Source organism: Anarhichas minor, unplaced genomic scaffold, assembly GCF_050575085.1.
Source record: "Anarhichas minor isolate MPS153535 unplaced genomic scaffold, ASM5057508v1 ptg000003l, whole genome shotgun sequence".
Lineage (NCBI taxonomy): Eukaryota > Metazoa > Chordata > Actinopteri > Perciformes > Anarhichadidae > Anarhichas > Anarhichas minor.
Window position 1 is genome coordinate 858,091 of NW_027466449.1, and position 23,136 is coordinate 881,226.

At 39.4% G+C, this 23,136-nt stretch overlaps 1 protein-coding gene across 1 annotated transcript; it reads left to right on the top strand.

The window, feature by feature from the left end:
• The first annotated feature begins 12,028 nt into the window (after nt 1–12,028).
• mapk13 (mitogen-activated protein kinase 13) lies at nt 12,029–23,115 on the top strand. Its single transcript, XM_076092675.1, has 12 exons — nt 12,029–12,246; nt 14,007–14,136; nt 15,489–15,547; nt 16,025–16,130; nt 16,703–16,732; nt 17,786–17,833; nt 18,646–18,760; nt 19,402–19,473; nt 19,984–20,063; nt 20,874–20,952; nt 21,484–21,657; nt 22,152–23,115. Exons 1-12 carry the CDS (start codon nt 12,134–12,136, stop codon nt 22,235–22,237), a joined length of 1,092 nt encoding a protein of 363 aa, XP_075948790.1. The 5' UTR covers nt 12,029–12,133; the 3' UTR covers nt 22,238–23,115.
• Nucleotides 23,116–23,136: the final 21 nt, after the last annotated feature.

A 23,136-nucleotide genomic window follows, 5' to 3' on the forward strand; every position in this document is an offset into this window, starting at 1 on the left:
ATGATGCAAAGTTCAGCCGTATACACAAACATACAGTGTTTTGCTGCTGTGTTTCCCAGATGCACTTTTCAAAAAATAATGAGCGTTTTGTTTGTGAGGAGATTAAATATGTTCACAGCCGTACAGCTGTTACAATCTCATAACTACCATCAGGCATTCATTTTTTAATTAGATTTAAACTAAATGTTTACACAGTCTCTTATGTGCCAGGACAAGGCCCATGAAACAAATTAAAACACACATTTGGACAGTCTTGAAGCCAGTAGACTTTCGTACTGTTATAACTAAATAAACAACAGCTCTTCAGCGGTAGAGCAACTTTATATATATTGATTTTTTGTAAAGGTTCCCTTTAGGTCCATTCTGGGTCTTTGTCTATATATACATTTTTTCTTTAATGTCTATATATACCTTATTCTTCAATATTTGTGAAGTAGGGCTGTCACGATATCAGATTTTCACTACACTATTATCGTGGCCAAAAGAATTCACGATAAAGGTATTATTGCAATATCTATTGAAACTTTCAAGTAAAAATGATAATGCAATCAGTCAAATTCTTCTTTAACTATTGTGCATTTTGTCTTTTTTGGCAAACTAAGTACACTCAAAATGTGTGTGTGTTGGGGCAGGTAGACAAAGCGAGAATGTAAAGGAACGGAAATGATTTAAGAGACGCTGGATTATTGACATAAATATCATATGTTTATTATTTACGTGATATCAATATTTAAGTAATTTTAATGTCCCAGTTATTGTCAATTCCACTATATTGTAACACCGCTATTGTGTGGTATCACTAATTTGTTAATAATACCCGAATGCAACTGTCTCAAACCCCAGGAGATACTGTATGTAGCTATTAGCCAATTTAGCTGACATTTTTCTTTATATTACTTATTTTTTATGGATGAAACCGAAATTTTTCCTGCCCTGCTGTCTGCTATTTTCTATTCGGAGAAAACAACAGTTGTGGAAACCAGAGAATAGCATACAAGGACAAGCCTGTTGACAGCAACACCACACAACATGGCAGATACTGTCCTGTCCTGTCACTGATGATGTCTGTTGTGATAAACGCAACGTTACTAGAAAATGCCTTCATAGAAATAAGAGAAAAATAAGCAGCAGGAAATTCTGCTTGTTACGAGCACATGTTGGAAAGGAAAGGCAACTCCAGTTAGCATGCACAAACCCACAAGAAGGTTGTATTGGGAAAATGAATTAGAGGATGATTGTGGTTTATTACCACTTGGTTAATTTGTAGTTTTTGCCATCAGTTCTCTTGGTAACCGTAAGATTGTACACACTCAAGATATATGGGAACATGGCAGTAAGATTTGGAATAAATCTCCAGGACAACCAAACATATTTAAATCAGGAGAGACAAGTCAGATGAAGAAAAGATAATTGTTTGTTATTAACAGATGATATGTGATGATAAAGTCTTGACAGAGTCTTTGTCTTTGACTCTGCAGGGACATTTGTAATCGAGGGGCGTCTGCCCTGAGCAGCAGCGAGATAAATCCCCCCTTTAGAGTCCAGACACTAGTGGTGGTGGCTGATGAGGCTGATAGAATGATGAGTTGATGAAGATGATGAGGCTGATAGAATGATGAGTTGATGAAGATGATGGATCTGTGAAAACCGGGCAAAAATGGGGAGGTTAAGGGGCACGTAGCGGCATCATGAACGTACTGAAGGTAGAGAGACAATCATATATAAAAGAGACAGCAGCAAGATGATAGGCTAACGATGTAATTATTTTGTTGTGCCATTGGATAGAGGAGACCAGCTGATCTAAACAGCTGATATCATGATTGACAGCCCAGCACAATGACAGCAAGGAAATAATGAGTAGGCATGCGTGAGGAGTGATTGGCAGATGTTTGAGAAATAAACTACAAGCCGAAGCATACAAGAGTATAGTCTTACTGACTGAACTCACAATAGAGCTTCATTTGGAAAAGAAAATATTATTAGTAATAATCTGTTTCACTTTAAGTTTTAACTCCAAATAGAGTGGTTTAGATTTGAAATTGTCCAGCTACACTGTTGTCTGATCATCTGAATACATGTGTTTCTCATCGTAGGTTATAGCTTCTCTGTGTTGTGACTTTGGTGAGTGCAAAGTTACCATAACAAAATTATAAATAGACCAAAGCTGTAATATACTGTAATTATACTTTAAGATAATAGAGTTATCCTTCTCATACTGGCTGGTATTTCATATGCACATTTAGCCCTACATGATGCCTACTGTCTGAACAAAGACAGAATTATGTTCAAGTCTTATCTCAGTTCAGAAAAAAACCCACATTAAGATCATTGTGCTGTTTTTTTCTCTAACTTTACAACACTAGAGATTTTCTGTCTTTGACTCACCGCTAAAACTACAACCAATGCTTCTCCTTCATTAAGGAAAGCTGTCGAACCCAGCAGATTATAACCAGATTGCAGTTTGTCCAAAATTCTGCAGCTGCTTTACTGATGGGAGCTTAGTGAAGAAGACAATCTTATACTCCATTTTAGCTTCACGTCATTGGCTACCGGGGCAATTTAGGGTTGATTGTAAAATTTTATTGAACAGCACCTAGCTGCTCTTTTCTCCTTAGTAGTCTAATAACGCCACTGTTGCTGCAATAAAATTGCCACTTAAGCCACTTTGAATATATAGACGGGGACACATTTTGCAGACATGAACAACTGTCTTATTATATCCTCTCACTCACATGGCTTTCTAACCTCTGACACTATTTGTGCCATCATTCTCACAAATGAATACACTACCCGGGCTAACGCTCATTATTATCTCCTTTTTCCTCAGTCTTGCACTCATGAATGAAAAGTCAATGTCCTGAATACTTTATAAGGCCTGAGTTGGGTCATTACGTTGAGGGTCACCCCATTAACAGCCTCCTATAGCCCGTTATTGCCGTATGCTCCAATGCAGCAATTACATGCCATGTATACTATCAGAATTGGCCTGCTTTGCTACCCAAGCGGCCAGCACACAAACAGTGGTAAAGCTGAGGTTTGTCATGTGTTGGCCAACGAGCAACATTAATGAGTGGGTGAGATGAAACATGGCACAATGACATGCATGCCTCCGAGGCTCGGTATAGTGGCACCGCTGGGACTTGCTGTATGAGGAGCTGTCATCGTCTGGGCAGCGCACCAGCCTCGTACACGATGATAATCGCTGTTTAGATGAGCACTAGTGTGTTCGCTATTGCCGCCATTGTTCATATGCATGTGCTTGTGTTACCCATCTGTTATCAAATGTTAATCTGTGACAAACACGAATGCAGCATCTGCAATTCTTGGAGAGTTATTATAACTAATGTGTTTTCCTTTTCTGAGCTGACTTGACGCTGGGTCAGACAGAAGGAGAGCCAGGTGGCCGTCTGAATGGTATGGACACATTTGGGAATGCGAAACGCTCATGATCCGAGTCCTGATCACCATAGATGTTGTGACGATTGATCCTCCATGACAGCTGTCTGCATGGCCAAGGCTAAACTGAATAGCACCAATTAAAATGTCTTAAATCATCTGAAAGACTTAAAGCTGCACTAATCAATCCTTTACACATTAACAATGGATCAGATGTCAGCGCGTGATATGAAACAGGTCACTTATAGTAATGAACTCACAGAGAATTAAAACTGATTTCCATTCCACGACTGTTTTCAGCACAAAAAAGCTCTGATAAAACCACTATATGCTACATTGCCAGCTCTAAACAGTAACAGGCATAGCTAGCAGTTAGCTGGTGAACATAGTGGAGGATTTAGTTGCTTAAGAGCCAAATATTTTCCTCAGGAGTTGGTGGAGACCAAAAGCAGAGCTAAAAGGAAAATAGATATTGTTCATTCATCAGGTGGCCATGAAACACAAAGTGAATGTTAATGTTGCTTTGTGTCTGCTGGATTGGAAATAGGCAACTGCTTGCTAACATGTTCATCTTAATGACTTTATAGGGTGATGTGTCAAATGTTGTGTTTTAAAGGGCCAGCATTTTGGGGGATCTATTAAATGAAATATTTGTAACTTATGTTTTCGTTAGTGTATAATCACGTTAAACTAAAAACCATTTTCATTACCTTAGAATGAGCCCATCACATCTACATCGGGAGCAGGTCCTCTTCACAGTACTGCCATGTTTCTACAGTAGCCCACAACGGACAAACCAAACACTGGCTCTAGAAAGGAGCCTTTCACGTTTTTTTACGCAACCTGAAGGCTACACTCTCCAACCTTATATGTTTAATATTTTGTTGAGTTTTAGAAGGCGTTTTCATAGCAGACATGTCAAAGTAAGAAAAGTAGGTGTTATAATGACATTAATGATGGCTTGGTCCTATTCAAGAGTGCTAGTAAGTCATGACAGAGTGACACCAGAACCAGCATATACAATACCAGGACCCTGAATCTGAAGCAGCTAAATGGAATTCAGCCATCATTATAGTTATTATTTACACCCATGCTTTTCCTACTGTGACATGTCAAAATGTCTGCAAAATGAAACAAGGCAAAGCAATGTGCAGCTTCGCCACATCAATGGGATTGGCAGTTGTGTTGGTTTTACTTTATTTATTAATTTATGAGCCGGCTATGGTTCTACTGATGTTTATGAGGGTCACTAAAGTCAACTACTTGTCCCATCTACTCCTATATCTCAGCTTCTCGTAAACCACAAAGATGATCTTTGAATCTTTGTACAGTTGAAAAAGCATAAAATAGCCTGAAATTAAAGGATGGAATATCCATCAATTTTCTCCAAATGGCTCCTTCAGGATAATTCAAGGGTGTTGAAGTTCAAAAAATTGCAGTAAAAGTTTAATACATACCTCATTGTCTCCCATTTTTTCCTGTTTTGTGCCAAAACTGAACAAAAGCATTCAACGTGTATATTATTTATATCATCTACATGTGTATAGATATGAGACATGTGATGTCAAAAATGTACTAAAATGAAATTGCTATTTATTTTCGATAATGTAAAAATACTGAACATGTTGCATGTTCTAAATTATTCCATGTGTCTTTATTTACAGTGTCTTTATCTATAAGCAGCGTCTGAAGTCATTTAACTGCCCTGTACATGTTCTTTTGCAAACAAGTTCTTCTTTGCGAACCTTTCCATGTGGAAAACACGATTCTTCCCTCCCGTTCTCCCGTGTGAAGAATGAATATCGCCTACATGCTTGGCTTGTCTTGTTCTAGTGGGAATGGTATACCAATATAAAAATGTTAATGCCATGCTCTACCAACTGAGGCCCATGGGACAAAATATGGAAATTTCTTAGAGGTCTTTGGGCACCCATTAATATCATTATCATCACCACTTCTTCCGCCGTCACATTTGCATGCCAGTGGATGGTGTGGTCATGCTTTGAGGAATAATATCAGCTCACAGAACTTAGCTACACTGACGACAATCTTCAGTCAAGGACTGACTGGAAAGCAGTGATGAACCTCGGATGTGACTTCCTCAGAGGTTTCGCATGCCCAGTCACTGCCCGGTCTTTTTGTTGCAGGGTCTTTCGTGATTATGTGTGTTTTTTTGTTGCATTTGGATGCAGAGTGTATGGGTGTTCCAACCCGCCATCCCCCGCGGAGGTCACTTTGAAATGGAATAGATTTTTCTCGATCTCAGCCAAAGCTGAAGGGAAGGTCACTTCATTAATCACAGCTAAATGCCACTGTCTGCCCGTCTCCCTTCTTAACCAAGTAACACCCACAGATAACATCATTGATTGATACTAATAATTAATTATCCTTCGGTACATGACGACAGAGAGTACCATTCTGCGGGGAACCTTTAATTACCATGTAAAGACTCATTAGGTTAATGCCATCGCGTGCTCCGGTGGCACGGGGGGCAAATGGATGTCTTCCTCAACCCGTTGCCTTTTGTGAAACAAGCTGCTCCCCCCTCTTCTCTCTCTCTTTTTTACTTCTTGCTTTTCTCTCTAGCAGTACTCGTCTACGCGCTAGCCTACTTTCTCTGCTGATTCAGTGTTGGAAAATGTCAACTCAGATTTTGCTTGAGAGGATTTTGGCAGATGGGTTGAAGCCCAAATAATGGGAGAAAGAACCGACACACAGGCTCAGAGTGTGTGTTTCTGCACGACACACACACGTATAGGTACGCGTGTGTCTGACTTTGTCTTGAGTCACGGACACGCCGCCAGTCATGTATCTGCATCACAAGCAAGAATAGAGGACGTGCCATGTTATTTTATTGTCTACCAATCCACGTAGTGTGAAGGAAGCTGATGCAATGTACCGCTCAGAGGCTTTTACTTTTGAAATAATACTCTGTGACAAGTTCACATAAATAAATGTGTCATCTATTACTATCCCATTCAGTCTTTTTGTTTCAGCTGACAATTATGGAAGCAGAGTCAGGATTGCTATGAAAGATTTTGCATTTGTTGTTCTTGATTGTTGGTGTCTGGAAGATCTTTTCTAAGAATAAACCTCCAGCACTTAGGCAGTGATGCATTCAACATCTGGGATTCATCATGAATAAACAAATGAACTTCGTCGTTAGCATTAGCAGGGAGAGCAGCTCTTTCATCAAAATAAAAAATCCAGGAAAAACATGGATTTATGGATTCCCACAAATCCAGACTACTAAATGAAAAGCCCAAATGTATTTCATTTTCTAAGCAGTTAACAGATTTAAACAGTACACACACCCATGTCCAAAAGAAGTTACATTTGGTCACTGATATGATGAAAATGGCCCGAATGCACCATTCAGCTCATCCTGTGGCCCTCTGCTAGACTTTAGCTCCATCTTGTGGACTATTTAGATCTATTTCAGGAGAATATTGAGACGCAACCTCAAAGCTGCAACCTGGGTGTGACATCTTTCCACATTTCCACATCTATAGCTTTTATTCTCAAAGTTGTGATTATTGAGCTTGAGCTGGAGTGAGAGCTGTGTGGGATCAGGGGCGGCTGATACTGACAATCTGGTACATCTTGTAAAAGTACCATTTGAAAACAGGCTTATAGCTCAATGCGGCATATTTAGCAGGCTTTAAGAATATGTGATGCTGTGTTTCTGAAAATGGGATCATCATTTCACTGTTCAAACATAACATACATGTAATGTAGTGTAAACTGTTTACTTCAATCACTGTCTGGATGATCATTAGCATGTCCTCATTTAACTGAATCCATTTTGCTCAGACATGGCACGTGTGTCATTGAATTATAGGCTGAACTATTATGTTCCTAGGAAAGTAAATTGTCTCCATTTAAACAAGTCTTATGTGACAAAATGCTGGGTTATTTCTTTGCTCTGTAGACAACCTCTAACTTTCCTGCCAGACGCGGATGTAATTCGCTCACTGGAAGTGAATCAAAAACCTTTGTTTTTGGTGTCTCAAAGACTCCAAAAATATTTCAGAAATTTGGCATTTCGCTGACATTTACCCAGACAGAGGGACGGAGGCTCTCTTCAAGCAGTTGATGAAAACTATTTTCGGAAATGACCCAGGAAGATTGACAAAATGCAAATAACTGGCAAAGAGCAAATGGATTTATGATCAATATTGGCAACAGCAGACAGACCGCAGATGTCTGTCAAATTGCATTTCTCAATTTTGGATGTATTAGCCCGCAGGTATAGCATGTAAAGTCATTACGATTACATAGAACAATGAAGTATCCAGACACGCCCGGAATGTGCATCAATGGTCAGCGGTAGAGTGGATTCAATAAATCAAATGCATAAATCCTCCAGAGGAGATCATAGGGACACAATATATACTTTAAGCTCTATAGCTTTTGGTCAAGGTGAATGACAAGATGAAGGAAACTTTTAACTCATTTGGTTCCTTTTACAGTTAGAGTATACATTTCAGCCTGTGCCAGGTGCTAAATTGTCCTTTGAAGATCATTGGCTGCAGCCATTAGTGGATTATTTTTTTAAATGTTACTCAACAGGAGGGAGCCCATCATAAACCTCAAGGAAGAAGGTTACACTTGTGGGCTTTAATGTGTTTTATGAACTGAAAAGCCTCTGAGGTTTATTGATTTTTAAATTACTGTAGCTGTACTGTACTGCACTATGGCTCAGTGGTTACAGCAAAAAGGTCTTGGGTTCGGACCTGAGATCTGCTTGAGTCTGCAAGGCCTACTGTAAAGTCTAAAGATATGTCTGTGTGTATTTGCCCTGTCACCTTATATTTGCACCCGGTCCCCTTGACGTTGTGTGTGTCAGAAGCTCCAGTTCCTGTGACCCTGCATAGAATAGACGGTCTAGAAAATGGATAGATAGATGGATGGATGTACAGTTAACAGTTAGTAGCATTGCTGGTCTTTTTCTGTCTATCAACCACTTTAGTCTGGACTGAAATTTCTTAAATGCTGTACCTTGAAATTTGGTACAAAATTTGGTCAATCCCCTGACTTTTTCTCTAAGAGCGCTGTGTTATCATACTAAATCATAAAGGTACAGAGAGAGGTGTAATTTAGCCAAGCTGCTATCATTCTACAGCTTTCTGAGAAAGACCTTACAATGGCCCCACTTCTTGTATTTTACAACATACTGGATGTCTTCACATGTAATGCTTTTGTGATCTGGCTGGCACCATGGAAAGCTACAGAATAGAGTTGTTTCTAAAGGAGTTGAAGCAACCGGTAACATATTGCATACAGAGCCGATATCCTTGACAAATGACACTAATTGTTATCTATATTCCAGAAAATGTCAAGGACACAATTCACACAGAAGGGAGAAGAGACAGGAGGAAAAGCTGAATATCCTGGAGGATGAAGATCCAGATCCAACATGTCTGGATCTTGAATAAGGTACCGACAGCCAGGGGAGAGAGACAGGGAAAGGTCTCAGGACGGCCGTTGGTCGAGCACAGAGAAGTCTCAGTACTGAAAAGTAAAAACAAGGGGGGTGGAAAAACAGAGGGTAGGCAAAATACTGTATTTATACATATAAGTGGGTGAGAAGGTTAATGCAATGATCTGTATTACTGTATTAGCTTGACATCAATGTTTTGTGTATACTATATAATAATATTCCAAATAGCACTGTAAAAAGGTAATGCCTTAAGTAAAAGTAATAAAGAGTCAAATGAAAACATACTAAAACCTCATAATTTAAGATGTCATGCAGTGACAGATGTTGGCATAATTATAGTGTATGAAAAATTAGAATGCTGTTAAATAAAATGAGGAAATATTTAACTACTTTTTTTTCGTGAATACATTTTATTGTTTACATAAAACATTTTCTGCTCGATGTAAGGCTTCAAGGTCTTTTTCCAAAACCGAGTTAAACCTTTTTCCTATTCATTTTATTACTCATTCATCCTGAACAGTCAACGTCTCTTTCTTGACGGTGTTAATTTTATAGAGGTGGGCGAGTGATGACAGCTTCTTCTGTGTGCGTGAGGAGTTTACCAAATCTACCGCCACAGGAAGCAGATGGTTAAATATGGTTTTACGGTTGTATCATATATTAATATATAGAGGGCATCGCCAGCCCCGCAAGATGGAAAGGCCTAAATGTTACAGAGAGAAAGTCCAGCCTCTTGATATAGAAGATATAGGCCTGGCTTAGGCATGTGATTCCTTCACTTTCATATCGACATAGTTATCTACTATCCTATATAATACAACAGCGTGATCAAATTCCTGAAATTCAGTTATGGCTTTTGGTTTTGGTGGGCCACAACAAGATTTTCTGTGGCCCTATCTGGCCACCCCTATACCTGGGGGCACCACTGGCTTTAGTTCTTCAACAACGTTCGTTCTCCTGATGCTTTCCCAGGCTTCTGATCTCCGAGAGTTCTGCTGTCAGGGGTTTGGGTTTGGCAGCGGATCAACTTGGGTCAAGTCCAAGAGCAAAGTGTGAACGTGGAAAAGTTCTGCAGAGCTCCTCGGCCGCGCATCACCGCTCTGTTACCATGACTTTTACTGACGCACACGCTTTTGTATGAGTGCTGCTAAAATCGTGAGCGCATATGCGGTCAACCTTCAGGCATATCTATGCGAGAAATGAGGGAAGGGGGGGGGGGGGGGAACTGTTTTAGTCACATGGATGCTACATTTTCAACCTCCTTTTAGTTTACTTTGCTAATCACTTGACTAAACAGAGGCCGGTTTAGATTAGGTCTTTAAACACCAGTAGGTAGGATGTTTTCTATCCAGAACAGCGTACACGATGGAAAGAGGGCTTTTAAAAGCCAGAGAGTTCAGCAGCTGGCCAAGTAATAGCTGAGTCATTGGTATTGATCCATAATCCTTTCAACCCCTGCAGATATATTATGGTCATTTTGTGCCATCCTGCAGTAAAAATCTTACATATTGCACACTTTAAAACAGTCACCTCATCCCTTTCTACTTTAAAGGCTGCCCCCAAAATATGAGAGCTGCGTTGACTCAAATTTTAGACATTATAGATGAATGCCACTGAATATTATACATTTTAGATTGTAGATCTTTTTTTGGCTGTGTAAGAATTTTTAATTATTGTATATGCCCCATCTTCGCACTTTTGTGTACTTCTTACATGAATTATCAACCTAACTGAAAACATGGAACTGACAAGATTCTAAAACACAGGAAATACATATTCAGCTCACAACTTCCTCCTATTCATAGAACCCGTTGCTTCCAAATGGACATGAAATATTTCATATTCCAAATATGTGTATTCTGGAGAATTCTAATTAGTAATCACAGTTTATACATGTATATATATATATATATATTAAAAAAAACAATCAAAGATTTGGAAGTTTAAGACCACCTACACAAATGAGGTTTAGTCCAAATAACATTAAGTTTATGGAGAACTTTACATAATAGCAACAACAAAAACAAACAAACTGAAATTCTGTTGAAATTCGTGAGAATACAGTTCTGATTACTGAGAACTGACTGAATCTGGATGCCATTAAGATGAAAAAAACATACCGACATTAAATTCACACGGTCAGTTCTGTTTTGACTGCCAACGGAGCAGCTCCAGGTCATGTATCTTGATGACTTGTGTAGATTTCAGTGATGATTTTCTGGCTTTTCAGGCTTTCAGGGGGGACAGCTATTGTAAACAATTGTTAGAGGAAAAACATCCTTCTTTAAAAAAAAACTAAGTGCATTCATATCACTACAGTAAAAACAGTCTAATTATGTGAGGGGTTGTTATTGAAAAACAATTGTTCATAACTATGGATAATTTATTAATTATTAAAGTAAATTTGTGTGCAAAGTCAAAATCTCAGGCCTCAGTTCACATGTCTTCATCCATGTCAGTAAGTGTGAATGTCCTGCTGTAAGCTGCCATGATTCATAAACTTCTGCCAATGTACAGTAATTATTCATGTCAAGTAACACCTACTGTGTGTGGGTGGGAGCGAATCGAGTCATGTTTCTGCAAGCAAGCCGTCTGATTTTCACAAATGGGAAAATGTGTTTTTGCGCAAAGGGAAGACAACATGAGGCAACATGTTAGTCCTCCAGGCTGTTGTCTACTGTAATGCAGTGAGTGTAGTGTACTGACAGACTTGTGCCGTGTTGCCGAATCAAGGCAACCATAAACTGTCAAGTTTAGACAGGAAGTTCAACGATTTGCCTTCAAAATAAAGTTTATTTTCAATGGAAAAATCTAATGAGAATTTTCTTTAACAAGAAAGACAAACAATATCAAAAACTAAATGCCGTGTTTCCACAATACATTTGCCTCGATCATTTTCCTTTAAACGCCGTTTGTATAGCATGTATTGATTAGTAATTCACATCAATGAAGGCAAGAACTGACAAAACAAAATCAAATATAATCATACCTAGTTATAAGAGATGAGTACAATCCGTTTCTACAGGATGCATATTACTTGATTTTCGTGGGTTTTGTCGCAGCATGTTAGCCAGCCGTTTGTGTCCAACAGTAGTTTACTCGGGTTACTCCCACGCGGCTAACGCGTAATGGACATTATTTTGAAAACCTCTGGCGGAAATAAGCTGTAGGGTAAGTTGTATTGTCTCGTGCTTTGAGCAGTGTTTAGCTTTACCTTCTTGAACAAGTGACAGATTTACAAGTGGAGGGAGGAGAACTTTTTTTTTTTCCAAGCTTCGCCGTCTCCTCTTCATTATGGAGGCTCGGGCACATTTCTACCGCGAGGAAATCAACAGCACGGTGTGGGAGGTCCCGGAGAAATACACACGGCTTAAACAAATAGGGACCGGGGCGTACGGCTCGGTGTGGTGAGTGTCGTTTACCTTACTCCGTATGTGTGTCGTAGTTGGGACTGGACTGTGCACGAGAACTGTTTTAGTCTGAGCCCAGCATTCATGTGCGTTAGCCTCACTGGCTGCATGCAGCCTGTGTTGGGCCCGGGTGGTAAATATCGTGTAGTGTAACGTTACACCGACACTGTCAACACGACAGCGCTTGTAACGTTATAACGTTATAACACCTGACATTTTGTAGCGCATCCTAGCTGCGCGTGTTAACAGCGCAGCGACTACGTCGCGCGTGACACGTACCTTTCAAACTTATGTGCATTTGTCTGTTCAATAATAGTTGCAATTTTAGGACGTCAATATTAAAGATGGCCACTTTCCACTTTCATTTCTTCATGCAGTTACATACAAGGTACAGGAATACACTGTGGGAGCCGCAGAAACGGATGACACGCATGTTGCCTAACACCTATGCACATCCATGTGTACCTATATATATACATTGTGTGTTGTTTATTTACATGTAGTAAAATACATAGCACAGAAATTCAATTAAATGTTAGGCTTACACATGAATACAGGTTAGGCGTCAATCCATTAGGGAAAAGCAGATGTTTCCAATGCCCAGCATCACTTAACCTTATTGATTTACAGGTACCATATTATTTATCCAGTGTTTAGTGTTCATGTCAACTAATGCTGCAGTTTGGTGATACACTATATTTGTGATTTTATCTATATTGTGATTTATTAGTGATCTATAGCGATAGACACAAGGCTGCTGTCAAGTTCCATACAAGATTATAAAAAGACAATTGGATTCATAATCTACACTCTGGGCCGTTGCTAGAATTCTTTAACATAAATACTGGTTATGAATGAGTCCAAGTTCCCCCAGCAGCCGCCACTGACCTGAGACATTTTTGACCAGCCGCCATTCAAACTCAAAAATGTCCAGAAATGTAATCTCCCTACATTATAGTTCAACTCGTTGGTTCGAAGCCTGCACTTCCACCATCATAGTAGACTTTGGTTGTCAAAGCTGCAGATATTGTGCCAGTTACTGTTACCGGGGTTTTAAGCATCAGTGTGGGTGTGATGGTCTGTGAAAGCTTAAAATGTCTGAACTTTAAAAGAAGCACCATCTGATGAACTTGGATCAAGTCACCACCATTATCTGTAATTTTGCCAAATTGCACGTCTCTCATAAATTGTCTTGTGGCAATTGCAAACACGGGAAAAGAACAGATTATTCAACAGAAATATAGCCGTTTCATAACTGCTGTACGTGTAAGATGTACTGTATTTACGTCGGATGCTTGTCTGGCATGGATCAGCTGCTGCGTGTTAATTTAACATTAATATCCTACATTAGTGCGTCAGCGTTGTCCACAGCACTATGCACAAGTGTTGTGTGTAATGTGTGTTGGTGGATGTGGCTCCAAATAGCCTAACAAGCCTGTCCTCCTACGATTTGGTGCCCTGCAGATCACTGCAGACATACTGTGCACATCACCAGTTGCCAAACATTTACATATTCATGCTCAATAAACCACAGACCCCCCACTCTGTTTGAGAATCCAGACCACCATCTCAGAACGTCTCTGCCATTACAGGAATTAATTTGCCTTCTTTGCGAGAGTGAAACCTCAAAATAGACCATCCTGTCACTTTCTCGCTGCTCCTCTGACTTCAAAAGAGTGAAATCATAGTGATGCTAGAAGGCGCACGCAGACTCAGAGTGCAAAGCTAATGACTTGTTTTTCCATTATTCATCACAGCTCAGCAATAAATGAGAAGACTAAAGAAAAAGTGGCCATCAAGAAGCTCCACAGGCCCTTCCAGTCAGAGATCTTCGCTAAGAGGGCCTACAGAGAGCTCCGACTGCTCAAACACATGAAGCATGAAAACGTGAGAAGATTAAACCTGACACTGCTCTTTTTTCCTTGAAAAGAATGTAGATTTGACTTGTGTTAGTTTTTTTTTGGCCTTTCAAGTGGCAATCCTTAAGATTTCAGCCCTTCGTTTTAAGTTTTAAGTTTATTTGCATAAGCCCTGTGATAGCCTGTGTCGACCTGTCCGGGGTGTAACCTGCCTTCACCCAATGTCAGCTGGGATTGGCTGAAGCCCTGTGACCCTGAACAGGATAAGCTACAGATAATAGATTGATAGATTAATTTAGCAACATTTTTAAATACAGTGTAGAAGAGGCAGAAAACCCACCGAGCTTATTTGAAGCCTCCACCTAAATAATGTTAACATTTCACAATACTATGGAGTACACAAGATTATTCATGAAATAATATGACTACATAATGTTGATGGCAAACTACTTTAACAAGATGTATATAATAACAATACCTATTTTTAAAAAGACAGAAAATGTGATTGTGTGTGTGTGTGTGTGTTTTTGTTTGTCTGTGTGTGTGTGTGTGTGTGTGTGTTCTCTCAAGTGCATGAGTGTGTGCTTGTGTTTGTGAGGGGTATATTGGTTTATACACCTTGTGACAACCCGGGGGACGTGGAGGCAAGATTCACAATAAAACAGGGGACTCAGAGGCAGTTGGTATGAAAGAAAAGTGTCCTTTAATAAAGAGGTTGGGGTAAAGGGGATGGGGTCATATCCTAACTAAAGATTCCTCCCGTTTGGGGTCTTTGGCCTTTGGTCGTCAGCCAAGGCAGTTCCACTGTCCTGTGTGGGTCGAGCAGAGAGAGAGAGAGAGAGATATATGAGTCTTTTTGATTACCTCCTATTCGGCGCCGCTTGTCTCCAGTGGTACAGGAGATCCTCCTGGTCTACTCCCCAGCCTGTCTGCCGCTTAGGAGCCGGGCGAGCTCATGCCTGCTCTGATTACCTGATGGTCTGCAGGTGTGTCTAATGCCATGTGCCTAGTGGCTGCAGAACTTGAACCGGAGAGAACGCTCCCTCTATCACCTCCCCCAAACTGAGCTTGGGGATCTGTCCCCCTGTGCTGGATCTGCATGTCTTTTTTCCCCTGGTTTGCCACAACCTCCTAAACAATAGTAATGTTACGTGTCGCTATGCGTGAAAAAGATATAAATATAATGTAAAAAATAACACATGTATACATGGACAACAATACATGGGGAAAGCAGATAGATTAATATGTTGTGATTGTGATTAGAGTGTGAGATTGCCACTTTAAATAGCATTAGCATTAGCATATCCTGGAAATACTTGAGCTCCTCACGTCTGCTCCCGCGTCTCTGTATTCGTCACCTCTCTTTTTCATTCCAACCAGGTGATAGGACTTCTCGATGTGTTTTCATCTGCCTTAAGCCTTGATGACATCCAGGACTTGTGAGTATTCTTCGCCATGTTAGCAGAGCCCTCAGGCAGAGACGGGCAACGCCTCTTTTCGTGATAGATATGGGCTTTGGACATGTGGAGATGTATGAAGCAAAAGACAGAATACTTTTAGATTGATTTATTTAAAAGACTAAGTTTAGTGTGCTGGTAAAATTAATACATTTAACTTCGACTTTTGCCAGAGCAAATTAGGAGGATACTGCAAAGAGGAAGAGTATATTGAAGGTTGTATGAGCGTAAGTGTTAGGTAAACATACACAAGCATCCTAAGCTCCTTGATCAAAGTGTAAAAAGGCCTAGATTACAACATTAACAGGGTGTAGAAAATACCAGCACACAGCAAAGGAAAAGCTTTTTCTGAAGCATTCTTTGTGATCTGGTCTGAATAAAGCTTGTGTAGTGTTTGGTCTGTTAAATATAGGGAATCATACTGTCCATCTCTTGCCCCTCTCCCTCTCTTTTGCTCAGCTACCTGGTGATGCCTTACATGTTTACTGACCTGTCGAAGGTGCGAGGTCACCTCACAGAAGACAAAGTCCAGTTTCTCGTCTACCAGATGCTCTGTGGACTCAGGGTGAGCCGACCTTTTTCAGAAACGCACAATGTTATCGTGACGCATCACGAGAAGATTAGTCAAACATTTTTGTGACTCATCAAAACCTCACTGAATGCGTTCAAAAGTTATCATGCAGCACAGTCATGCCAGATTTATACTGTATTTTAACATATGCTACAATAAGTTCAGAGAATTGTCTGCACTTACACTTATACATACAATGAAGGACGCAGTGGAGAGTCAACCTTTTTGTATCTTAAATGGGTCAATATAACACAAATATACACAATTATAGAATAGAGAGGTACTAAAAACTATTTGAAAACAGACAAAGTAATGCACTATGATAAGCTATATAGTGTATACTATATATATATATATATATATATATAGTATGATATACATTATACTATATTCAACTATACTAAACATTTGTCAGGTTAACAAATAGTGCAAACTAATAAAACTATCATGTAAACAGGCATATTAAAGAGACACAAAATACCATATATACATGCCACATACCATGCATTTTGGATGTTGCTGCAATAACAGCGTCTGCTTCCTGCTCCGTCTCTCCCTTTCTGCAGTACATTCACAAGGCTGGAATCATCCACAGGGTAAGCACAGGTCACATGTCAATGTAGACATTTAAGATTAGGTATTAAAAACAAATCCTGAGAAAAGGTTTTGGTCTATGATAAAGGCTAGTATTAAGAAATTGTAATGCGTGCAGTGATTTGTGTTGTACTTTATCTTTTACGCACCATTTCCTGTGCTAAAGATATCCATGGGAATGTTGATTTATTTCGTCATTGTTATTGAGTCAGATCAAACCCTGCCCCAACAGGTTGGATGAGTTGACTCTCTGATGTATTACTGCAAGTCTAGAGATGTTCGGCCACACCCGACTTCACTAGTGCCGTGTGTGTGTGTGTGTGTGTGTGTGTGTGTGTGTGTGTGTGTTGTCTAGGGAAAGTAGGGTTAGATCAATACAGCACTTACATATGCGGCAGATATAAATGGCTTCTTAATACTTGTACGTCCAAACGCTAAAATGGTCTTTTAAATTTTTGGTGTTGTCCGAAGACAAAGTACTAATTTTCTTGTTTTCCTTGCAGGGAAGTAGTATATTTACAAGTAGAAACACACTAATGTTCACTCTGTTATGAAGATTTGTTTTGATATATGTTTTGATCATAACATATTTATTGATTATGCTTATTATTACCAAAGGCATTAGTGTGTTATGGATGAGCTGCGAACATGTGTTTGAGCTCAGCGAACTGTGCGTTTAGAAAATATGATCATGCACATGATTCAGTCAGTGTTAGCCTGCTAGTACTCTTGTAATTCCTGCACAGTCAAGGTGTTATCAACACTCACTATCAGTGCCACACTTATCACACATTATGTCACGGTATTTTATGAGTGACTCTGCAGAAATGCTGCAGTGAGTGTTATGATCAGCTTACAGTTGAGTCTCACCGTTTGAATCCCTGTTTAAAATCCTACGGTATTCAGGCATTGAGCCATTTTAAACCACAGGAACTACGAGCACTAAAGGCTCCTCCCGATCCCAGTTTTGATGCTACGCAGTACAAGCAAGTTAATTTGCCGTTAAACACGATGTGCAATAAGTATCCTCCACTCAGCTCATTTTCTTTTTACAGGATCTTAAGCCTGGAAACTTGGCTGTAAACCAAGACTGTGAACTGAAGGTTTGTACTTCCAAGCATTACACTGGAGAACATGACTAACCTGAAATGATGAATAATAGGATTCAGCAGTTACAAAGTGATCAAATAGTAGATTAGAAAAATAGACAGATGATTCTGATCCTAATGTCAAGAAACATGTTTTAAGATATTGCTATTGATGCATGATCTTAAACATTGGAACCAATATGGCCAATATCAGTCTATATGTTCATTAAAGCTGCAGTTGGTAACTCTCATGAAAACAACTTTTTTTTTCGTATTTGCTGAAACTCACAATATCCTGACAAGAGTACATGAGACAAATAAGCCTAGTTTGCTTGGTTTTGGCTCGACTGTTTCCAACATGGCAGTCAGGTCACTAACTATCTCCTTTTACAGCTAAAAGTTACACTAAAATATGTTTCTAAAAACATTTGAGGCCAAAAATAGGCAATGCTGTAGCAGAATGTTGATTCTCATTGGATCAGCGCTGCTCAGTTCGACAGTTTGATGAGAACTCACAAAGCAGTGATCGACTCCTCGGCTCTGATTGGTTGTTTTCTTTCGGGCGTGGTAGAATCTTTCAAATGCCATTAGGATAACTAAAAGGTGGCAGAGGACCCTGATTCTTTCACAGATCATCTATCTCATGTACTACTGTCAGGAAATAATGACAGTTTGAACAAATTTGATAAGATGATGCTTTTTTTTTTACACACATTTGAATGTGCATATGAAAAACCTTATCAAACAACAAGTTAGCTTTACAGATGTCTGTCATGTACGGGCTTCATGTTCCAGATTGTGATTCCTTTTCTTTGCTGCCGATGCAGATCCTGGACTTCGGGCTGGCTCGCAGTACTGACGCTGAGATGACGGGCTACGTGGTGACCCGTTGGTACCGGGCACCTGAGGTCATTCTGAACTGGATGCACTACACTCAGACTGGCAAGACAAGCGCTGCTGTTACAACTTCTTACCTCTGTCCTTGCTGTTGTCTTAGTATTGAGTTGGCCTGTCGGTGCTGTAGCTGTTCAAACATCTCCAGTTACAGGGGTTTCTTTCTTTAGCGGTGGCTTGTATGGTACTTTATGGGTCAGCAGTTTTTTATAATCCTGCCGTTGGTGCATGAAATGCATTTGAAGTTTCATTGGTTTCATGTTGACTGAATCTTATTTTATTTATTTTTTCTTTAATCTGTTAGCAGTTGACAGAGATGGGTCTGACAGCAGCCTGATAGTGCTGAGACTCCGTGACAGAGCTGTCACTGCAATCAAACTGACTTTCCCAGGATTTATGCTTCTTTAGGGGACGGTGCTTTTTTCATTTTGTAAACAGCAGCTACAGAATAGGTTGTAGCACAGGAGGCAACTCTGGCGCAGGTTTACACCCTCCGTGGGATTGTATCACTCACCAAGTATTCTCCAATATAAACAGCACAATAGATTCTGCTCCAAGGACAAGGAACTTTGCTCTGGCATATAAATGCCAACTTCCTCATTTGCACTGTACTGAGCTTAAGTTAAAACACTGTGACATGTTTTCTGCTTGGGTTCTCACTCGTGTTTTTTGTCCTTCTTTTATTCTAGTGGACATCTGGTCTGTGGGCTGTATCATGGCAGAAATGATTAACGGAAAAACCCTTTTCAAAGGGAGAGATTGTATCCTTTCACCAGCCTTGTGTGTTCACTGGACTTGTTTTAGTGTACATAAATGTAAATGTACTAAATGATTCCTAAATGGCATCACATCAAGCTTTAATATCTCTTCATTAATGTAATAATAAATGCCATTCAAGCCAGTTCCATGATGGGCACAATAAATCAGGTGCAGAATGGAACACAAAAGGCAATCACAGTATATTACATGCAGCAAAAACACGGTTCCTCAGGCAGCATCCAATGCAGCTACTTCTGCACTATATTACATAATTTTTCTGCATGTTTTAGATTGACTTTTTATGTCCTTTTTTGCACTCCAGGCACTTTAATGATTTATAGCATCGACTAGCAAATAAAGCTGTCACTTGTGGCTTTCAGTTCCCTTTATTATTCAGTTTTATGGACCTGCATGGAAACCCTACTTTCCACTGCTTCTAAGTGGAACTTGCTTATTGAACCTCCAGAACATCCCAAGTAAAAAAAACAATCCTTGATTGTTACCTTTACCAGACATGGACCAGCTGACTCAGATCATGAAAGTGACTGGAGTACCTGGAGCAGAGTTCACACAGAAGCTGGACAGCCAAGAGGTAGGACAAACTATAGTGTGTGTATGTCATAAATATATATATGTATATCATTAAACTACAGTAACTGGGATCCAAGATGTTTCCTTTCACTAAGCTTTACCAGTAGTTGGAGTAAAAATGTATACTTTGTCCTGAGGGTGGCACCAGAGGAAAAGTCAGGGCTTCAACAAAAGCATGTAGCAGGAAGGAATGATGGGAAATAAAATGATTTAAAGACATGGAAATAAATCATAGAAATATTCATTTTATCAAAGTTATTTTCCTATTCAGTAATGTTTTTGTTTTATATGTAAAAAACAGAAACAATGACTGAATTATAAATGATGTTGTCTATTAGTATCACACTATAATAACACATAAGGAATGCTATGAAATTTGCACCAATCTCAAACTGTATCGCTAACCTAGACTTAAGGTCAGTGCTCCTGTCAGTTTCATTTATTGCATTTTAGCAACGTGCAGAGCATAGAATGATATTGGTACAGAATATATTTAAACTTTAGCAGAAGAAGATGCTTGAGTGATTCATTGAATTTTACAGAAACACCTGTATCATTTGCAGACTGAAGCAGTTGATTTGTCATTTACACAATCAATTGATCATTTTGAAGAATATTATTTAGTTTATTGTAAGCTATGTCTGTCTGTGTGTCTGTCTGTAGGCAGAGGAAATGCATGTAATTTGAATCATTTCTAGTCCATGAGCAGAGAGGATAGATACAGTATGAGCTGATGCTTTGATTTGCATTATATCTGGTCAAATTTAGTTTGTGATGCTTAATTTAATTTCTCGTGTGTCTTTGAACACAGGCCAAAAACTATATCAAGACCCTTCCTCGCTATCCCAGGAAAGACTTCTCAACGTTGTTCCCCAGAGCCAGTGCAAAGGGTGAGTTAAGCAACAGCCTTTTTCTTGAGCTCGACCGGTCCACAGATTTAGATTTTTACCTTTTTATCAAACTTCAGACACATTTAGTACAAGTACAGTCTTTTACTACTGTCCACCGTACTGGTCCACCACAGCAGCAATCGTTTGTTGTTGAAGTAATCATTTTTCCTTTGCTTATAATGTTCATCTTGCTACTTTCCTTTTCTGAATTAACACTGCAGTGACTTATTTTGCACCCTGTTCATGAAAGCTTCAAGTAGATTAACAACAGGAGAAATTCTCAAAGTAGTACATTTTATGTATCCGGCAATAGCAGAAATTTGTTTTGTAACTTTTGGAAACAGCAAAATAGGCACAAAACAAATAGTACTTTGGACTACACTTAATTCAATCTTCTGCTTCTGAAACACTCGCAGCAACCATCCATATGGCTAATGTCAGTAAAAGTGTTTTAAACATTGATATGTACAATTTGATGTTTTTATGTTTGATCAAATCGTTGCTTTATTTTGTTCCACTGACTGTTTGCAGGTATTGACTTGCTGGAGAAGATGCTGGTTCTGGACGGAGACGAGAGACCCACAGCTGAGCTAGCTCTGGAGCACCCATATTTCGACAGCCTCAGGGACACAGAGGACTTACCTGAGCCTGCATCGTACGATGACAGCCATGACAACGCCACATTGACCCTGGATGAGTGGAAGCGTAAGCAAAAACCAATGAGCCATAATATAATCAATGTTCAGGTTTGAGTAGTGTATATATACACGTCTTGTGTGTGTGTACCTGTCATTGACAGATCTCACAGAAACTATATGTCATAGTACCAGTTCTGGTCTCATTTTACAACTTTTTTTAGAATAGAGACTTTCTAAAAACAATTCCTGTGTTATATGAGAACGATAGAAACAGAAGTAATAAGGTTGTCTCATAGTGGACACAGTAAACATTGGAACTGTATTATTATCATGCTTTTGAAATGGTTAAAGTGGACTTTTCTTCAAGTGTTTACCATGTTGGCCATATAGAATGATTTATAACTACACAAACATCCTGCTGCAGGGCTTCTGTTAATGTGGTAATTAATAATTAATGTTATAAAGTAATACACCTTTAATGGCTTTCTGTTTAAATTAGTATTGGAGTTGTGGACATGCAGCACAAGCAGAAAACAAATGTTTTTCCCCTTTTGCCCACAGGGTTATGCTTTAGAGAGGTGGGAAGCTTTGTGCCGTTCCCACGGCGGGACTCTAAGAGGAAACACACCCTGACTATTTCTCCGTGACCTGATCAATATCTTGTAACTACTGATGCCCCAACCTACCCCAGCATATTGCCAATGGTGCCCTTGTATATTCCAACCATGGATTCACTCTGTTTCTTTTATCATGGATAGTGAAGAATGATTAGATCAAAACTGACACACCTTTTGTTTTGTGCAATTGTTCCCTAAGTGTGGATTTCTCTTCATGATACACATTCCCTATCAGTATATTGTCTTGCAAATGTATTGTGAGTGAATGTCACAGAGTTTACTGTAGAATTTACTGTAATGTGGTTTTTCAATTAAATAATAAGACAAGATGTGTACAAAGTTCTGTTTTTATAGCAAATATTACATGTTGCTGTCCAAGAAAGACTGGCCTAACTGATAGTCAAGTATAATCTCTTGTCATGAAAACCAATGCAGTGTTGAGGTGAAAATGTCATCTTTATGTTATCAAATTAAAATGATCATCAGGGGGAAAAGTTTAGGATTTGCCAATGAATGCCCTGAAAACCCCTGACCAACAAAGACCCCAACTGATTGATTTATTCATGTCTCTGCTTGTATGACTTTGTGGTTCCATACTTCACAACTTTAAAGTCTGATATGCTGTGTATATCATAAGTTCTTTTTTGCACCAAATTGTATGCCCAACTCTTGTGGATCTTTCCAGAATGTAGCAGCCTTTGAATATGTACTTGACTGGGCTGGTACATTTAGAGGCTGCTGTAAGGTTATGCTGTTTAATTTATTGTGTCATCTATTTGCACTTGCTACCCACCATGACACTAATTTCAAACATGTTATACCATAAAATAGAATACTGGTCTGACACTCTCTTGAGTAGGCAAGGGTGTGCATGTGTGTAAATTGAAAGAATAAACAGTTTTCATGAGCATGCATGTGTGCGCACATGT

What these genes read in the sequence shown, in the direction of transcription:
- mapk13 (XM_076092675.1), top strand. Translation starts at nt 12,134, where the DNA reads ATGGAGGCTCGGGCACATTTCTACCGCGAGGAAATCAACAGCACGGTG. An exon ending in CCTTTTCAAAGGGAGAGATT is followed by an intron (nt 19,474 to 19,983) that starts GTATCCTTTCAC and finishes TACCTTTACCAG; the next exon opens with ACATGGACCAGCTGACTCAG. An exon ending in CCCCAGAGCCAGTGCAAAGG is followed by an intron (nt 20,953 to 21,483) that starts GTGAGTTAAGCA and finishes GACTGTTTGCAG; the next exon opens with GTATTGACTTGCTGGAGAAG.